Raw genomic sequence first — 19,622 nt, forward strand, 5'->3', positions numbered from 1 at the left:
AACGGGATGCTCAGCAGGGGTTGGTGGTGATCCAGAAGTAGCCACTGGTCAGAGACCGGCGTCAGTCTGCTGGTGGGAGGTGGTGAGTAATTGTCCTTGCATCACTTGGCTTTTATTTCCCCTTCCCTTATTAAACCATCCTTATCTCAGCCCGTGAGCTCTCCTTGCGTTTGCCCTCCCGATCCTCTCCCCAATCCCGCTGGGGGGAGCGACTGGGGGGGGTGCTCACCTGCCAGCCAGGGGCAACCCAATAATCTTCTATAGAAGCCCTGAAAATCCATAATGCCCAAAGCACAAGCTTCTCCTCAAACGCTAATCAATCATTTGGCTACTCTCATTATCACGCAAGTGAACTCCTTCACTCCACTTCCTTTAAGTTTACAAGAAACCTATAATTTTGCCTACAGGAAAGAACCACGAAAAAAGAGTCGGATTCATTATCTGGCAAATTCATAGCCTTTCTTTCATTCTGAGACACTTCCTGGATAGTTCACAGGAAATAAGAGATGACAGAGATCATGTTTCATTTTTTAAAGCTCTTGGGTCACCTAATGGCCATCATCAGAGCTTCAGAAATTCAAATAAAACTGCTACAGAAAGTTGTTTTTATCTAGAATTGGTGGTAGTGATGGTGCTGATGTGATGGTCTACAGGCACAACAGAAGAAAAGTTTGTGGGGGAGACAGACAAATCAATCTGAGGAGGCACAGATGGTCTCAAAAGGCCTTTGTTTCTTTCCAACTGGATCAGATGATCTAATAAAATCATTCTTTTCCCTCCAAGCCACACCTCTCTTGTAACAACATCTTTAAGCTTGTTAAAATGGTGTAATTTCAGTAAATTTAAGATTATGACAATATTTCAACCAGCCTTCAGAAGAACAAGCATATTGCCCAAGTCAGTTACATGGAAACCATGACTTCAGTGTTTCTGAAACCAGTTCTTTATACCATGTGTGTGTATTTCCATCCACTTGGACAGGAACGTCACAATTACACTAAATATGACTTACTCAAGACTAGCCCCCTATCCCCAGAAAACAATACGTATTTATTTCTGAACAGAGATCATTTGTTAGTTTGTCTGTGTAAGGCCTCACACAATTAACTTTCTCACTGCTGTCTCCTTAGCATTTCAGTCACAAGCAGATTAGTACATCCATCAATAAGAAAATACAACAGGTCATTCTGTTCAGCAGTTTTAAGTCAGAACTGAGGTTTTGTCTAAAAATTAAGTAAGGCTAAGTGAAACCTGAGTTTGACCTGCTTTCTAAGAACCAACTGCTTAATCAGCTGCAGACTTTTGGCCTTTAAACCATCTGCAACAAGAAGCCATTATGATTATTTCTGCAAGGTTCAAATGGCAAAGCAAGCAGAAGTCAACAGACTCACTCAAAGTCCAACAGTGAACTCAAGGGAAGAGACACTAGAAACCAGTGCAGCAATTCTCAGTTTATATTCTCAAATTCAACTCATTAGATAGTGACCTATTTATTCAGTCATATACATTAGTAATTCTCCTCAGAAACTTAAATAAAACCATACAGCTAGGAGTCCCTGTGGTCTGTCTTCAAATGTTTAGGGCAAAAAGATGGTAATTTTGCCAGCTAATTTTGCCAGTCATCTTCCCTAAAATGCACATAAATTCAGCAACAATCATAGCATATTGCATCCATACAATTAGCTCAAGCAAGCATTTATCCAGAGCAAACAAGATTTATTCCTCTTGAAAGAGGCATATTTCAGTGTTCTGCAAGTGTAAGTGTCTGTGTCTGAAGGACATCCATGAAAAATACTGTGATGACTTTTTTAAGGAGTTAACGCTTTCAAGAAATATGTTATTGTTTCTTATAGCTCCTGATTTAATCTTCTATAACCCACACATACCTGCGTGTCCAAATTAGATTCATTTATTGTGCTAAGGCTGAATTGGTGCAGGTACACAGACTCCTTGGACACACTGTTTTTATCACGTTTTGTGAATTCTTTCTGAGAGCATTAGTATGAACATTACTTAAAGTGTGACAGACAACACTTCTGCAATAAAGAACATGCACGCTCTTGCTCGTAACAAAACATTCAAACGAGCTGACGTTTTCGGCAGTTGGTACCTATATTGCATCGTTTCTTCACTTCAGCATACAAAAGACTGCATTAATGGTTTCAATTTAAAACTCTGCTGAAAATTTCTTGCTCCCATCCTGCCAGGATGACTGATGGATTTTCTGCTTTGCAGAGACTGGGAAAGATGGAGTGTCAGAGGAACATCATCACCATGCATGCAGTTTCCTGCCTCTCAGTGGTACACTAAACAGAATTTTGGTAAATGTTGTTATTTGTGTGGAGATGGCATGGTGTGTGGGAGGGGAGTGAGTGGCATGGTAAGGGCACTTCCACTTTCATGTTGCATTCACTTGATTCCTCCCAACCCTTCTTCAAAATCATATTTCTGAAAACTGTTTCACCATCTAGTACCATGGCCATGCTAAGAAACCTCCAATAGTTCTTTTTTTTTTCCTGCTTTACACATAGAACCATCTGCTCAAGTATGATTTCTTTTAAGGTTCTGGATAGTCTTAGGAAATCTCATTTCTTAATCAGCCTTTAAAAAAAACACTTAAAATAAAACATTTATATCAAACGTTTTTCTTGTCAAGCTCCAGAGATCTATTTGCTCGCTAGATCAGAAAAAATAAAGATCAGAAGTGTGTAAACTGATTTTGTTCTCTTTAAAATGAGTGCTCTGGATCAGAGACACCATGGAGCCTGCATTAGGAATCTGCATTAGGCAATGTCAACGCATAAGACAAATCCACAAACAATCATGTTTTCACTTGCCACCTTTTGTTTCCAGCCCTGCAACTGAAAGCCTAGCATTTAGTCATACTTAAACACCCCCCCACCCCCCAATTTACCTTTAAAACTGCCTGAATGTTTGAGGAACGGTAACGGAAACCAGAAGGCACCCTATATTCATCAAAGCAGAAAATTCAATTGGTATATATAGGATCCCCAAAGGATCTGCAGTATAGATCATACGTTAAGAATTTCAGAGTTGGGGAGCGTTTCCTGCAACTGACGGGACTGTTTGGAGCATTTCAAAGCATCAGTTTTTAGGACAAAGCATCCTACGGCCAATACAAGCCAGCACATCCTTCACTGCCCACCAGGAATAACTAGATATGGGCAACCTCCTACCTTTTATAAACAAGAAGCTCAAAGAAGTAATTTGCTTCTCAATAAGAGTGGCAGTCACCTAAATCTGTGACTATGGAAACTATCTCTAGAGAACTTCTGAGTTTTTACATTGCTGTAAGTAAAACTGCAGCTCAAAATCAGTTATGTCATGATGGGGTTGCCTAAAGGACTAAGCACACTGCTTGAACTTCTCAGACCAAGAGAGAGCATCGGTAGGACAGTCCCAGTGAACCGGTACTACTGAGCCACAGGCAAACAAAAGAGAAATTGCAAAAAGTAAAGAAAGCAAGAAGAAACTAAAACAGGGCCTGAAATAGCCAAATACTTGCTGTGTGGAAGGAATATCCAATACAGGACCAGTAAGCCTGAGCAGAAAGGTTGAATTGCAGCAAAGATTTAAAGCATTAAAGAATGACTTTAGATCTTGCCTACTGCTATGCTTACTGCCTGGATATAGACCAGAACTGATCAAAAGACTTAAATAACACACATACAAGAGCATACCCTGCTTATCTACTGACACCTATAAAGATGAGACTGAACAGTCCTAGTCCAAATGAACGCAAAAGAAAAACTTCTTAGCGAAAAGCAAGAGTGTTGCTTCAGATCTAATTTTGTGGCTCTTCATTCTGTTTATTTCGGCCTCATGTGATTAAGAACACAGGTCCTGGGACTTTGCCCTAAGCATCAAAACACTTTTGGTTTTGGCATCCTCCAAAGCTCAACCCGTGCCTAAAACACGTGGGGAAAAACTTACGTCAGAAATAAATAAAAACCATGATATTTCTCCCGATGACATTTTGATGATATTTTATGTGCATAAACTGAAATTGAGACTGAAAGAACAGCGTTGCGGTCCAGATCAGAACCTCAAGGCAGGGACACAGCCACACAAATACGTAACAGCAACGAGTTCACCAGCCTGGGCAGTCCTGAAGGCCCTCGCAGTGAGTTTCCCATTCCAACTGTAAAATACGACGAACAGCGAATTATGAGAATATCCAATGTAGCAGTGCATCCAAGGGATGTTTACCCTTTCCCACATCAGAACTGTAAACATGGCTGCAGATTACAATGACTGCTAATCTATGAGTCAGAGAAGCACAAACTTCCTATTTGTTCAGCATGAAAATTGGACTCTCAGACGCACACGGAGCTCTGCGCTGGGCATCTTTTGTAGCGATCAGTATGCTAAGACTTATCAGATGATTTCAGTGGGGAAAATAAGCCACTATGGATTTTTTTTTTTTAAATTCCTGGTGGCACTGCAAAGTCAACAGCACAGGACGAGTGAACTGCTGCTGATTTTTCATCATACAGCAACAAGAGGACCACTTGCTAATTTCTAATCTGTTCTGTTTAATTAGATGAGCTTAAGGCAATGGAACATTTTATGGGTATCATTAGATCATAACTTGCCCTCCAGGAACATCAGCAGTGATGTAAGACAACTGGAACAAACCCAGCTTGATCGGCTGAAGAACTTTTGGAGTTCACAGCTAAAAATAAAGTATGGTTCCCTGAAAAGCGAGCATACTTTACCATCTGGGAAATGACAGAACCACCACACCCCAGTGTGCTCCACGATCTTATCCACACAGAACATCATCTCCAAACAGAGAACTCATTCTTACCTCATTTGCACTAACGTTACAGATAGAACTACAAAATACAGAGGAGTTATTTGCAGTTCTTACCTATATGAAACTGCAATCAGTTGATCATTTTTAAAATTCTTACCAACTTTACAAAAAACTCAAGTTTTAAACTGAATTAAAGAAAAACTATGAAAACATAATCCAATCTAACTATACTGTTCATGTTTCCCCCCTCCTAGTCTCCTAAACTCTGCTTTGTCTCCATTTTGTTTCTAGGGAGTATCTAATCGCTTCTGCTCACATTCATCTCACATGTTACAACAGTCAGTTATGATATGCAAAAAAATACTTATTTAAAATAACTCCTGTTAAGATTTTTTTTTAGCATAATCTAATTTGAGGTTAGATTTTACTGATGTGATAGATTTTACTTAATATTCTCATACATCCTATACTGAGAAAGGGTGAACTTCACCTCACATTTCAAGTTGAGACTAGTAAGGCATGGCAAAATAAAGTGCTTTCATTACATAAAGTAGCACAGAGCATACCTGGCGTACATGCAATTACTTGCTAATCAGAATTACTGTACTTAAGAAGCCATCATTTCATTGTCTAAAACTGAGAAAGGACAAACACACCGCTCAGCAAACCAGCTGCTTTATCAGCAAATCTGATGAACAGCACACTGAAGGCAATCCAGGAAAAGCCAGGTACACTATGAAACACGTCTTAAGAGCTGACTCACTCTTTGGCACTAGCTTCCAGTTACTGAATTCCCAAGAATTCCTCTGCGTTTCAGAATTGACAAAAAGAAACAGTCATCTAAGGGCATTCCCGAGAACATATGGGATTAGTTTCTTACTCAGGATTTACGCAGGTCAAATTTCCCTTAAGTCAGTGGTGTTTTCCTCGGGGGAGTGCTTGCTCTGTCCAAAGATCTATTAATATCAGGTTTTCAGTAACAAGATACAATGCTTGACTTCAATGTTCTGGTACTATATAACAAATAAAACTATTGTAAATTATCCTTTTTGATAGCTACCTAAACTCCTTGATATTTGGTCTAAGGACATCACAGCCACATCTGCAGACACTTGGGATTTCTCAATTCTCAGTTTCCTTGCAATTTGCTGTTTGAATTGGCAAGAAACCAAACAGATTTCTCCATTACTAGCGCTTCACCATACGTTTCTTCAAAAAATTTTATCAGCATAAATAAATTTTACCAAAAAGCAATTTTGCTCCCGCTTTGCTCCAGTATTTTCACTTAGCTCTGACTGTAGTACAGAGATACTGGAAATATAAAATAAAGTCTACATTGCTTCTTGCTTTTCCTACTAACAGATATGAAAACCACAAAGTGCTGGCATTTTTAAAGGAGAATTTTTTCTTTCTTCCTAGCAAAAAGTGTCTTAAGGTTGCAGGACTCAACTTTGTCCTTCAGGTATAGAGTCAAAAACTGTATTTCCTCATCTTCTGCACATATGATTTTCAGTGTGTAATCACAGTGTATAAATACTATTTATAGTATGAAATAATAAACGCACCACAGACTTATATCTTGGGCATGTGTTTTTATCATTTTCTGTCATACAGAGCCTTCTATCCTCATAAAATTCAGTCATATCTTTAAGAATAACAAAACTAGTGGACCATTTTGAGCATATTACACCCAATCTTCTGGATAACCCTTTCTAGCATAATTGAGGTGACAAAATAACGACTTCCTGTCTTTCTGTTACTGCCAAATTGAATCAGAGCATAATTCAAATTGGGACAGTCCTCAGGAGGTCTCTAAACACAGTTCTGCTCAAAGCAGTCCCAGTGCTGTATTGTGTTCACCTGGAAAATGTTTTCCTTTCATCCAATTACAACCTTTCATTTCAATTTTAGCCTTTTGTGAAGGTCATGTAAATGTTTTACCTTGAATTTTACATTCACCATTATCACGAGGCTTCCGATCCACCACTGCTGGCACTGAGCATCTTGACTCTGCAGTTTAGGCTCCTCTACTTTCATCTTGTTCCGACTCCTGCATATTTCACACGAATTCATCACTGTGCCTTTACAGTGACAGCTGCGAGTGGTTAAGGTGCTAACACAGGGAGTCTGCTCTCTATCACACTTCCTGAAGTCATCTTTTTGTCCCTGGTACAGTGGCATCCAGCGGTTTTCACTCTGCAGTTAGATCTGTAATTTCTGGTCCAGGAGTGCACCGAACCCAGTGCAATGAGGTTGTGTCCCCATATAGAGTTCCCCGGTGTATAATTGTACACATATGTATAATAAATATCACAAATAATAATCAAACATAACTTGTGCTTTACTTTTGTATAGTTTTAAGACTTTTTCCTCGCTGGCTGTCCTTCCAGGTACGTTCCACCAGTAACCCAGCCAGAACTAAACCAACCCCAAAGACACTTCACATCTGTCCAGCCTACCACGACCCCCTCTCCGCCTGATCAAACTCCACAAGCTCCCCTGGTTAGCAGGGGTTGCTCCTGCTTTCCCCAACCCCGATTTCTGTGGGGCCAGCTCGGCAGCTGGGGGCTGAGGGGACGGGCCGGGCACCTCAGCTCGGCTCCGCGGGGCGGTAGCCGCCTCGGCGGGCAGGGGGCTCCCGGGGCTCTGTCAGGGGGTCGCCGCCGGCGAAAAAAGTCGGGGGAAAGTCCCGTCCGTGCGCCAAGGAAATTCCCGGAGCAGCTCCCGCTAGGAAGCGGCGCTGCGGGGCTTTCGCAAGGCCGGGCGAGCCCCGGCTCGCAGCCCCTCGCTCCCCGTCTCCCCCTCAGGCGCCATGTTGTGCGCGTGGTGTCCCCCATTCCTCCCCCTCGCCCCACCGCAGCCTGCCCCCGGTTTTCAGCCCCGTTCACCCCCTCACAGCACCCTTGGGCCGCCCTTTCCCCTCCCCGGGCTTCCCCGGGCAGCCTTGGCCCCGAGGTGGCAGCAAGCCCCGGGGGAAGCTCTGCCCTCCCCCGCTCCGGGCTTCCCCTCCGCGGGGCTGAGGGCAGCGGCACCCGGGCGGGCAGCGGGGCAGGGCAGCAGGAGGAGCCTGCGAGCCCTTAAACGGCAGCGGCCGCCCCCTGCCTGCCTCGGGGAAGACGGAAGGGCGAAGTAAGAGCAGCAACACAAGCAGCAGCAGCAGCAGCAGCAGCACCAGAAGGAACAACAGCAGTGCTACCAGCAGCAATAGTCCCGGCCGTGCCTGGCTCCTCGCTGGTTTATATGCACCTGGCCGGGTTGTTGATCGCCCCGGAGGAGAGAGAGAAGAAGGGGCAGCGGCGTGAGCGAGGCTCGTCCCCCCCTGCCATGTGCTCGGTAAGCGAGGGTAGCAGCACGGACCCGCTGGTGGCCCGCTTCAGGCAGGTGGAGGAAACTCTGGAGAAGCTGCACCGGGAGAACAGGAGCCTGAAGAGCAAAGTGCCCCGCTACAACGCGCTCTGCACCTTGTACCACGAGTCGGCCCAGCAGCTGAAGCACCTGCAGCTGCAGCTCGCCGCCAAGGAGGCGACGATCCGGGAGCTGAGGAGCGACCTGGCCCGCCAGCAGCCCGCCGAGCCGGGGGCCGAGCCCGCCCGCTCGCTGGTGGACAGCCTGCTGGAGCAGCTGGGCCAGGCCCGCCAGCAGCTGCGGGACAGCGAGCGGCTCTCGGCGCAGAAAATGGAGACGCTGAGCCAGGTAAAGAGGGGGGACCACCCCCCCACCCGGGGGTCCCCCTGGGCCGAGGTGCCGAGGCGGCGGGACCCTGAGGCGGGCAGCGGAGCCCCCTCAGCCCTGCCGCCCCTCTCCACCTTGTTGAGCTCAGAGAGGTTGAAAACAGGCTGGATTTTCTTACTATTTTTAATATTTTGAATATTTTTTTTAACGCAGCCGTGCGGCAGGAACGTAGGGGGGCGTTAGAAATCTTCACGGAACTTCGCAAGCAGCAGCAAAACATAGTAAAAAAAAAAAGCAGCCCACAAACTAAATGTGGAAGTTCCGTGTTAGCTAAAGACCCTCCTCGTTATCAGATGTAACTCTATAACACACACAACTGGTGCCACCGCTTTTTTCTATCAAGTGTTTTTTTTGAAAGTGCACTTTAAAAAATGGCTGACGCTGTGTTGACATTAAGATCGTGCCTTAATACGTGCTTTGAAGAAGGAACCAGCAAGTCTGCATTGTGATGAGACAGACGGGGGAAATAGGATCTCTCTTGTGACAAAACAGTCACAAAACTGCCTCCCCTTCCACCCTCCACAAGCTCTATTTTTGGTACGGCCGTGAAGACTTTCCCATGTTCGGTCTGAAGTGCTTAAAGAACTTTGAAGCATTTCTTTCTGTATGAAGCTGTATAAAGGAATTTCCAAACCAAGAAGTGGTACTTAAAATTGAAACAAGTATTTTTGTCATAAGTAATCTCTTGACCTAATGCTTATACAAAACATTTTCCATATATGACACTCACCTACAGTACATTTAAATATGTTCAAGTTTGGAAATTTGTAATGAGAGATGATCTTGGTGACACTTTGCAGACAGATAACAAACCGGTGGCATCTGAATGCTTTCTGTAGCCTGATGCAAATACCTTTAGTCTATAGCAGAGGGGAAAGCTAGCATTCAGCATGATGTGAAAATGTAAACATCAGCAATAAGGCCAAGTGCTCTTTCTGTAAATTAGCCTAATAATTTCTTTTAGAAATAAACGTTTTATGCCTTGCCATAAATACCAAAATCATTGTCACTAAAAATAACAAGGCACTTTCTGAAGTCAGATGTCTACATGCTGGCGGAGTGCTTCCTGTGGTTTATGGCTGTGTTAGTGCTGCTGAAGAACTGGAGCAGAGTTGAGCCTCTGTGTCTCATGGTTTGTGCTGGTACTCAGGGGAACACTGGTTCTAGGGGAACAGCTCTGCAGAGGTCTGGGCTACCAGCAGCCTTTACTTTTGCAGCATGACAAGCAGAAGCTTGTTTTGGAAAAATCAGGGCCGGCGTACTCGAGGTGCATGGTACCTCTGAGTGATCATACCTGTCTGTGAGCAGACTTCTTCCTTCTCAAAGCACCTGAGCCTTCTCAAAGCACCCGAGATAAGAAGTTAACTTGATGCAGTGTGGGTGATCCCCCAGACCCTTCTAATTCAACAGGAGCGTGCAGCAATAAGATGCACCTGTGTTTTGTAAGACTGCATCAGGCCCCCTTGCACATGTTGGAGTCAGCTATGGCCAAAATACTTCCTGCTGCCACATGGATTTCATTTAGTCTTTGCTTGTCCTCACCACTCCTCCTTTTCTAGGTGGGAAAGTTGCTGTGCATGCTCTCTGACTTGTCTTTGTCACAGTGCCAGGCAATGACTATGCTTCGTTGGTTTTTGATAACTTTCCAGTTCCAATTTTTTGAGGCAAATCTCTACTATCTGGTAATTTGGAACGTAGGACTAGTGAGCATTTCTCAGTCTCCATAGGTATTCCTTTAAACTGCTTTTTTCTTTTAAGTTTAGTTTTATCTTTAGTTTGTAGCTGCTGTATATGATTGTCATAAAATCTTCCCAATTCTTCGCTTGCTGTTTCTGAATTCTTCATTCTGCTTACCAGGAAGTGCATGTATAGCTGTCTGGGTAGTTTTTGATCGACTGATCTGTCAGTTCTAAGGTTGAGTGTTTATACAGAAATTAATCGGATTTTTGCTTTTTAAGTACTTAGCAGGGAGCGTAGGAGCAGTATGGGATTACTGCAGTGTGAAATTCAGCCTTAGAAATGTTTTGGCTTTTGGGTTCACTTCGCTTTAAGTAACTTCCCCTCCCCCTTATGTTTAGGAAGTGCAGAAGTTGAATCAGCAACTAGAGGAGAAAAATGGAGAGATACAGCAGATGATAAATCAGCCTCCATATGAAAAGGAGAGAGAAATCTTACGACTTCAGAAGAGCTTGGCAGAGCGGGAGAAGGCTCAAGCCACCAGTGATGTTTTGTGCCGTTCACTCACTGATGAAACTCACCAACTTCAACGCAAATTAGCGTCCACAGCAGAAATGTGTCAACATCTGGCAAAATGTCTAGAAGAGAAGCAAAGAAAAGAGAAGGGGAATTCAGATGACCAGATTCCTACTGAAAGTTCTAATCAGGTAGTTTTACTGCTACTATGTTTTGTGCACGTCATTAGCTTCTAAGGTGTTTATTACGATACAAAACCTACAGAGAAACAGCCCTTTGAGTAATTTCATGCGTGGTGCAAAGGCTACCATGGCAACCTCTAAATAACTGATTACCAAGGATAGAGCTGTCATCAGTCACTTGTGCTTTGGCTATTTCATGCGTTTATTTCCTTATCAGACTTTTCTTTTTTGAGGAGAGGATCTTGAGAGGTCCTCTGCAACCTCAGCAATTCCATGATTGCAATTCTTCCCTGCAGATACTGCAGCCAAGTACCTTCTTTATACTGAAGAATGTCTGTGTGCATCACTAGATGGTGCTGTGTTTTTGAAGATGCTGCTGACTTGTTTAAGCATCTAAAATCACAAACCAAAGAAAAATCGTTTTAAAAGTAGTATTTGTACTAAAAACTACAGCATGTGGTCTTCTCAGGTCAGGATCTGGCTTTGCACGTGTAGTATAGATTTACAGAAAGCTGGTTTCGGAAGAACTGGGCAAGGTGTCTCACCTATTCTTGCTCTGGGGTTCCCCTCTGCCCTCCCATTGTAAGGTAGCGCTTCTCTCCAGCACATGCGTTTAGACAAACTGCTTCGTGATAGGGAAGTGGCAGAAATGCCACTGAGGAGGACAGAAACACATGGATTTTGTTGTGCTTCGCTGTGGCTTTGCAACACCTTTTCTTTCACCCTAGCAGAAGCTTTTCAGTGCAGGATAGATAGCGTTGTTCTATTGTTCCACAAATCATGACGGTTCAGTCATTAGGTAATTCATGATACTATAAGCAAGCAGCATTTGAGGTGCTGCCTCCAGTAACATATAACAGTACTGAATAGGGTGCTATAGACTGTTCTCACAAAAAAAAAAAGAGAATAATTTTCTCATGACTTTATTGTTATGAAGTGTAATGCTGTGTTCCAGATGACCACTCACCTATGGTTTTATGATTAACTATATGCATATATCACTTCCACTTGTTAAAGTGTTCCAGGAACATTTCCAAAGAAAATTTAATCGCATTAAAACTAGCTATAATAAATAGTTAGAGGTGACTTAAATGTAAGAGAAAAGGACTTTTTGAGGGAAACTTGAAACTTTTAGTATTATCAGACTTTGGGTAATTGATAGACAGGAAACTTGATTGACTTTGATCTATGTAACAAGTAGCTAACCTTGTCCAGTGGGGACTTCCCTCTTGAAGAAGAGAAATTTCAGATGCAAGTAGTAGCTGATTCTAGGGAATTTTGTACAAAAGTGTTCTGTATTACTCATGTACACCGGGGTTTTTTTAAGCAGATGTCACAACTGTAAAAAAAAAAGTATCCTTTCACACAATGTATCAAACAGGTTTTCTATAGTAATTTCTTCTTAATACTAGCCAAAATTGACAGTAATAGCAAAGCAGTATGCAGGAACGCATGTGTTCTTGTCTGGAGTGGGGAAATGCAGTTTCCAAGGATGTTATGGCAACTGTTAAGCACAGTTGTCAGCAGGGTAGTCCCTCTGGCATGTAAAGGGTGGGGTATTTTCCTTGTTAGCTTCAGTGTGCTCAGAGCTTGGTTAAGATGTTTCTATGACACCACACGGACATATCTAAAAGATATCTAAGATGGTAAAAACCTGACTACGTTTTGCTTATTATACTAATAGTATAGCATGCAGCTTTTCGTGTTAAAGAAATACAGTTTATAGAAACAGGCAGGCTCGTGTATGTACTTACTTCAGAGATGGCAAGTATTTTTAGAAGAAACACAAAAGATGATTTCCAGTATAACAGCATAGCTAAGTAACATCGGGAATTTTTATGTTAAAGTAACGCTTCCTTTATCTGAAAATTACAGGTGTTAGACAATGAAACCTCACTTCAAACCCTTATCTGCAAGCTACAAGATGAAAACAAAATGTTAAAACAAAAAGTAGCTCACGTGAGTACTTTCATTTATACAACATAAGAATTGATTTTGAATTACAGGAAGTTTGGGAATAGGTAAGGCCTGGTTAATCTAATTAAAGGGCAGTTTAATGCAAGTCCCAAGTTGTTTTTAATCATAAAACATATGACTTACAAGCAGAGCACAGTCTTGTTTCCTTGGCTAAGGACAGCCTATTTAAAGTATTTTTTGTTTTTAAAAATGTGCTGCAGAAAAAAAAAAGTTGTCCCTTCCATGCATCAGTATTCCACTCCAGAAGAACAGCACTAGCCCTAGGGTGACTGCCAACCCCTCCTATTAATTAATACTGTCTCTGTGGGTTGGCAAATAGGGAAGGGTGCCTGTGAAGAGCCTGGCTTATGGCATAATCTTCCCCTCTCGCATGAAGTAGCTCATCCACACTCAGTGGCTGAGTCAGCACATTATATATAAACAAAAGTATACATACATACTTTAATATATATTTATTATATACATAATATATATTATATATAATTTGAATCCTGCTAATATAGACAGCTTATGGAGGCCTGGAAGTTTGTGTCTTCATGTTGTGACTCCACTGTGTGATCTTTCAGGTGGAAGACTTAAATGCAAAATGGCAGAAATACGATGCTAGTAGGGATGAGTATGTGAAGCGACTGCACCTGCAGCTAAAAGAGCTGAGGTCCCAGCTGGAGCAGCAGCATGGTGTAGCTTCTGCACAAACCAATTCCGAGCTGATGCAGAAGGAGATACTGCGGTTAAACAAGCTACTGGAAGAAAAAATGAATGAGTGCATCAAAACAAGGAGGGAATTAGAAGATGTGAAGAAGGCTAGTGAAGGAGACACTGAGCGCATACAAATGCTGGAGCAACAGGTTAGTAAATTTTCTTTTTGTTGCCCCTGGAGGAGGGAATTTTGTTTCTCCTCAGACCACAGAAATCTAGTGGGGGAAAAATGAAACTATTTCTTAGACCTTTTACCACTTGTCTTGCCACATTTGGATATACAGATACTTAATACCACACTTGGAAAGAAACACCACTTAAAAAACTACATGTGGGTCTACTGGCTTTAATATTTTCTGGTACAGATCTGAAAAAGAAACACATGCCTTTAAAGCACAGATGTGACAGCCAAGATAATACTGAGATTCTGGGAATAAGTGCTTACAAACAAAAAGAATCTCAGCCTCAACTATTTAATCTAACCTGCCATGCTGAAACTTCATCAAATGCTAACATAATGATTCTTCTTCAGGTCCTGGTTTACAAAGATGATTTTACATCTGAGAGATCAGACAGGGAACGAGCACAGAGTAAAATACAAGAGCTTCAGCTAGAAGTCGCATGTCTGCAACACCAGCTGGCAAGACGACAGGTAAACAAGCAAAATGCTCGTTTCTCCAATAACAACATCTCATCAGGATTCAAGACTAAAATGTACTTCTAGATACATGTAAAAAAACACCTTAGTAATTCTAAAGCCATTTCAGTTCAGCGCAGCTATCAAAAACTTGTATTCTTTCTAAGTCAAGCTCTAGCAGAGATGCATGTCAATACATGCATATTCCTTTCCAGTCCATTTTCCCTCTCTTTTTGTTGACCACAACAGTGAATTCTCATAAGGGAGAGAAGGACAACTGATTTGTGTTAACAGCGGCATCTTGAAAGTAGCATACTAGCTATATCCTGTTTTCTAGAAGCCCGCTTGTAGCTCTTTCAAATAAAACTGCAAAAACTGATGCCTATTTTATTTGCAAATCTTCAGGTGAAACCGTAAGCAGTGTTTCAAATAAAGGTGATATTATTTTAAAGAATGTTTTATTTCATTTTTTTCAAAATCTCTTCTTTCTCTCTCTAGGACTCAAGAGATACAAGTAGTCATTTCCGAGTTCACGTTGGTAACCAAAATCATACGCATGTACAGACGAGCACTGAACACCTACGAGGCCACAGCCCAGGCCAGACAGGCACGAGAAGAACACCTTCGCAGTCTGAACAGACTTCTCCACCTGGAGACAATGGAAACTCTGGATCAGAGGGCAGGGGACAGGGTGAACTTCGATGCCCTCACTGTATGAGGTTTTTCAACGATGAACTCAGTGATGAATTTCTCAAGCACGTTACTGAATGTTGTCAGTGACAACGTGATGTGAGGCACATAAGAAAATCACTACTCTATAGACTGTAAAACTTGGACAAATGGACACCTCTTAGTAATTAGGAAGATGAACAGTATCTACCTCTTACTTGATTTCACCTTCTCTTGGACTATACAAAAGACTTCAAGGTAAAGCAAAGTGTTTTCATGAAGAATTATTTTTGACAACTACAAGGCAGGCAAGCATAATGCAAATCCTACTACAAATTAAAGAAAACGAAGCTCACAGGAGTAGCTAGCTTCAGAGTGCAGCTTGACTCTTATTGGAGTGTAATTCTCCACAGCAGTCTGAAGGCTTAGGAAAGGAAGTCACTGAACTTGAAATCTTCCTTCTCTTCCAAAAACATAGTCTGAAGAATGGGGGAGGAACAGCTTGACAGAAGACAAAAAATCTCTTGTGCTTTATCTGGATTAAGAGAATATTTTCTTGGCTATTGAAATTGAACTTTCAGACGTATTTGAAAATCCCTGTGTTCAACTGAAATCAGGAGAAGTGAAAAAACCATACAAGGGCTGGTTGTTAACTAAAACTAGCCTGTCTTTTTGCACAGACCATGTACAGGGATATTTATTTTTTTTTCTGTGCCATAAATATTTCACACATTTGTAAATGGGTATTTGTGTAATTATTGATTGAATTCTAATTCTACCAAAGTATTATTTTTATAATAAAAGTGATTGTGAAGTTGCTTTACTATATTAGTAATGTAGTCAAAAATGTCTCTTTCAGTGTATCATAGTTCAAGTAACTACACTTCAGGGCTAACTAAATGTCATGGTTTCAGGTATGAGTTATTCCATTACTGCAGTGACAACCAGTGTCTCAAACTGTATTCAAATAGGTTGAGAGTCACTCATTTGTGAGAGGACAGATGATCTTTCAGCTGTATGAGAATTCATTTAATGCACTACTCTGCCATGCAATGTTTGTGACAAGGCCATTGATAACTTAGTTTTTTTCTTATCATTTCTACATTGGAGATAACTTCAGCATAGAGCTGAGGGACTGTTTTTAGATGTATTTTTAGAGATAAGGGTGTACAAACATAACGGGGCTACATTCTTTTTTCCCAGCAGTGGCTCCAGGTAGTTCTGACTAGGTCAGAGCTGCAGTTAAGGACTTTAGAGCCGAAGTAAAGGCCTACTGTAACCATGACCTTTCATAATTAAACAAAAAAACCCAGCCACCTTCCTTTGTATAACGCCCATCTTCTGCTTTGTTTCCTTTCCAGTTAAGCAGGCTGTGGATGTTTTCCATTGCTTACCCCTCTGTATTTCTATTATCTTCCTTCTTTCCCCAGTGCTTCCAAAAAAATAAAAGTTGCTGTGATTTTCTACAGCATGGCCTCTTAGTCTCCCATAGAGCACATTTGTTCCTGATGAACATCAGCCTGCTCAGCATAAAAGCCAGCCTCCCCATTAGTTTACTTCCCCAAGCAGCACTGAATTGTCATCGGTCTTCCTTGCACTGTTTCCAGCCGGTTTCAGCACAAGCACAGAAGGTGCTTTACAGTGTTGTGAACCTGGAGCACAGTGAAAAGAAGTAGCACACACCTCTTTCCCAACAAATAGGTAACTGAGCAACACAGTAGTCCTATCCCTATTTAATGTGGTGTGAAGCTGGTGTGAACAGAACAGCTGAAGGAACTGCGATGTCACAGCTGCTTTCCTGGGATGAAAGGGAAACAAATTTTTGAAAGAAAAAAGAAATTGGGGCTTGCTCATATCAGAGCAGTAGTTCACTTCATCTCATGAATACAGGAAGGCATGTACAAAATTCTGTGATGAATAGCTACACATCTCTAAGCACACCTTCATTATTTCATGATCCTTTTACAGCCCCAAAAGAATCTGATTATATGTGCCAATGTTGCCTTCGGTGGGATATTACCAAAAAAAAGATGGGTGAGCCATTGCATGCAGCCTGCAGGTGCAAGGGTTTTTAATGATCTGATCTTTAACTGGTTGTAAACCAGTGATTACTGGTTTGTTCTTCCCAATGCAGCATGCATAAACATGCACTGATTTTTTTTTTAGGGTGACCATTTTATACATTACCTTTTAAGGTCTCAGAGATCAGATGTAGCCCACACAATATAGGCTGAGAAAAATATGATTAAGCTTCCTGTGGCATAAACTAATCTCTTGGTAGTTTATTTCTTCTGACTGTTCTCAGTAGAGAAGTCTTGTTTATGACTTTAATGTACATCAATACCATATTGCCAGTAATCGATCCAGTAGAATGATTATTTCTTTTTATTTTCAAGTGATTCACTCTGCAAAACAGTTACAAAAGACAAATACAACAGTAAATTCAATCTTGGCATTCCTTTTTTTTTTTTGTTGCTTTGAGATGATCACTGCATTGATCCACATCAGTCAGAAGCCCAAGCCCGCTGTGGGTTTCCAATGTGTTAATCTCTGGGGGTAGTTGGACAGACTGACCTACAACTATCAGAAACAGATGCAAGAATTAAGATGATCTACATTGTGCTGTATACAGAAATCAACACAAGATATTCTCATGGTTTCAAGTCCTGTAAATCAGTCCCCTGTCAAAGCAGAGATTAGAACCCAAACCCTGAGAAAGGAGGGCCCTTTAACGCTGAGAAACTGGATATAACTACGAAGAGGACCACGCTGGACCAACAAATGCGAACTGGTGAAGTTCTAAATCAAGCACAGATTACAGCAAGTTTCCTATAACCTAACCGAAAGCTGTGCAATAAGAGTCTAGAATTTGAATACCGGTGGCAAAAATCTAGGACAGATCTGCTTTTCAGTATAAAAAAATCTCACCTTCAGAGCTATTTTACAATTTCCTATTGTGTAACCCCTCCTTCCCCTGCCTAAGCTGGTAAAAAAGCCTTACCTTGCCTCACCTATTTCTTTATTGTCTTTGTGCTAACAAGAAACCAGTTACACACCGTGAAGAACTACCAGTGTCTGATTGCTAAAACTACAAGTGTTTGATTTGAATTATAGGGCCTGAACTATTTGTCCTAAGAAATACCTGTTACCCAGTGCATGGATTTTTACAGCAAAGTCACCGGCAGATCTCTTTAAAATAAAATACCATGAAATCTCTATTTGCCCTCTCCCCACCAGGCAAAGCACGCACATCCATGCTTCCCAAGCAAGTACTACCAACATCCACATTCACAATTCAGGTTCCTCAAATTGCAGACTGAAATGTACAAAAACCGCCAGCCCCACCACCCCAACACTAAAGTGAAAGCAGCCATAAGTTCCCAGCAGTTTTTGAACCCTTGAAATTAAGGAGAGCTCCTTCTGGCCTCACACTGGTTTTCTCTGCCACTTGGATGGCTGTCCAAGGAGTGCGTGTCTTGTTTGGCCAAATGGTAAAAGCAACCCAGTTCCTTTCCCCCCAAAAAGCGATAAAGTAGTAAAAGTGATAAAGTGATAGTGATAAAGCGAAAAAGTGATAAAGATGAGTAAGAAACAACTGGATAAAATGAAAGGAACACCAACAGCTTTATGAACTTTCAATAGCCATTTGTACTACCTGTGTTCACTGAAAACACATCTGCGAAACTCCAGAAAGAAATCCTCACCCAGGAGACTCTTAAAGCCATGCAGGAGATCTGCAAGACCCCATGGGACTTAGTTCCTTATTGGCTGCGTTGGTACCAAAAGGCATCCGAGGTAACTGAACCCTGCTCAGGCCCATTCCAAATTGTGTAACTCTCACTACCGGCAAGCAATGCCCTTAGTGGAGAGGCACAGAGATGCTAAAAGGCAGACAGAGGTACCCCTGGAGGTCCAGGGAGGCTGGATGGAGGCACGATAACTCTTCTGGGACTTACAGGAACATTTCTTAGCATAGTAAGAGATGCCAAGATGTATCTGTCTAATTACTGTCATGATCAGTCCATCCCTTCTCTTAAAATTTCTCTCTCCTTACCATTACCTTCCTGGAGTTGTCCTCCAGAACAGTGTGAGTTCAGACCCTGGACAAGCAGCTCTCTCATCACCAACGAGGTTTTCAGACCAGAGCTTCGCTCCAGGTGCTGGCAAGCTGCTTCTCCTTGCTCCTGGATCTAACTACACTGTATTTTGGTTGGGATTTTAAAGCAAATGCTATTTACTAGTACTGCCAGGGTGTGCTGGTTGCCATGCAGAAACAGGCCCTCAGCACATCACCACAACAGCAGCTGTAGGCAAGACTGACTCACGATCACAGAAAATACAACCAGGAGAAACCTCAGAAGTTGGTCCCTACCCCAAAAGCCCCAAGGGAGAGTCAAGGTCAACAATAAAGCTGTCTTCTGGAGCATGGTAAGTACTGAGCTATAGAACCAACAGCCTAAAAATCCTCTCAAACCTTTGACAACTTTAAGGCCACGTCTGTTTCCCCCTCCAATGATTTGTAGGATATTAGAACTTTTAAACCAAGTCTTAAGCGATGCCTCAAGATTTAGTGCTCACTGACATTAATACCAACGACAAGAATAGAGTTTGTTCAAGAAGATACCTATGCTTGATGGTATTTTTTTAAGCTTCTATTTCCTGTGGCTTTGCTGCGTGTGTATATATAGAAAGCAAGGGAAATTCCAAACAGCATGCCACGCTGCCGTACTCAGAACAGCAGTGCTGCTCGGTC

General features: G+C 42.1%; 2 protein-coding genes across 3 annotated transcripts in view; one reads left to right on the top strand and one right to left on the bottom strand.

Annotated features, from left to right (window-relative positions):
* Positions 1-7,607, bottom strand: part of SH3BP2 (SH3 domain binding protein 2) — an 85,829-nt gene extending 78,222 nt beyond the window's left edge. Inside the window, exon 1 of the mRNA XM_040554636.1 lies at positions 6,722-7,607. The gene's annotated coding sequence lies outside the window, so the exon portion shown is untranslated. The remainder of the gene's footprint in view (positions 1-6,721) is intronic.
* A 223-nt stretch (positions 7,608-7,830) lies between these two features.
* TNIP2 (TNFAIP3 interacting protein 2) lies at positions 7,831-15,695 on the top strand. 2 transcript variants are annotated; one of them, XM_040554645.1, is made up of 6 exons: positions 7,831-8,473; positions 10,591-10,896; positions 12,763-12,846; positions 13,431-13,712; positions 14,096-14,215; positions 14,699-15,695. In XM_040554645.1, exons 1-6 carry the CDS (start codon positions 8,021-8,023, stop codon positions 14,978-14,980), a joined length of 1,527 nt encoding a protein of 508 aa, XP_040410579.1. In that variant the 5' UTR covers positions 7,831-8,020; the 3' UTR covers positions 14,981-15,695. The 2 variants fall into 2 exon arrangements, with proteins under 2 accessions (XP_040410579.1, XP_040410580.1); XM_040554646.1 differs by having other exon boundaries at positions 7,869-8,113.
* Positions 15,696-19,622: the final 3,927 nt, after the last annotated feature.

Source organism: Cygnus olor, chromosome 4 (genome assembly GCF_009769625.2).
Source record: "Cygnus olor isolate bCygOlo1 chromosome 4, bCygOlo1.pri.v2, whole genome shotgun sequence".
Lineage (NCBI taxonomy): Eukaryota > Metazoa > Chordata > Aves > Anseriformes > Anatidae > Cygnus > Cygnus olor.

What these genes read in the sequence shown, in the direction of transcription:
- TNIP2 (XM_040554645.1), top strand. Translation starts at nt 8,021, where the DNA reads ATGCACCTGGCCGGGTTGTTGATCGCCCCGGAGGAGAGAGAGAAGAAG. An exon ending in TACAAATGCTGGAGCAACAG is followed by an intron (nt 13,713 to 14,095) that starts GTTAGTAAATTT and finishes ATTCTTCTTCAG; the next exon opens with GTCCTGGTTTACAAAGATGA. An exon ending in ACCAGCTGGCAAGACGACAG is followed by an intron (nt 14,216 to 14,698) that starts GTAAACAAGCAA and finishes TTCTCTCTCTAG; the next exon opens with GACTCAAGAGATACAAGTAG.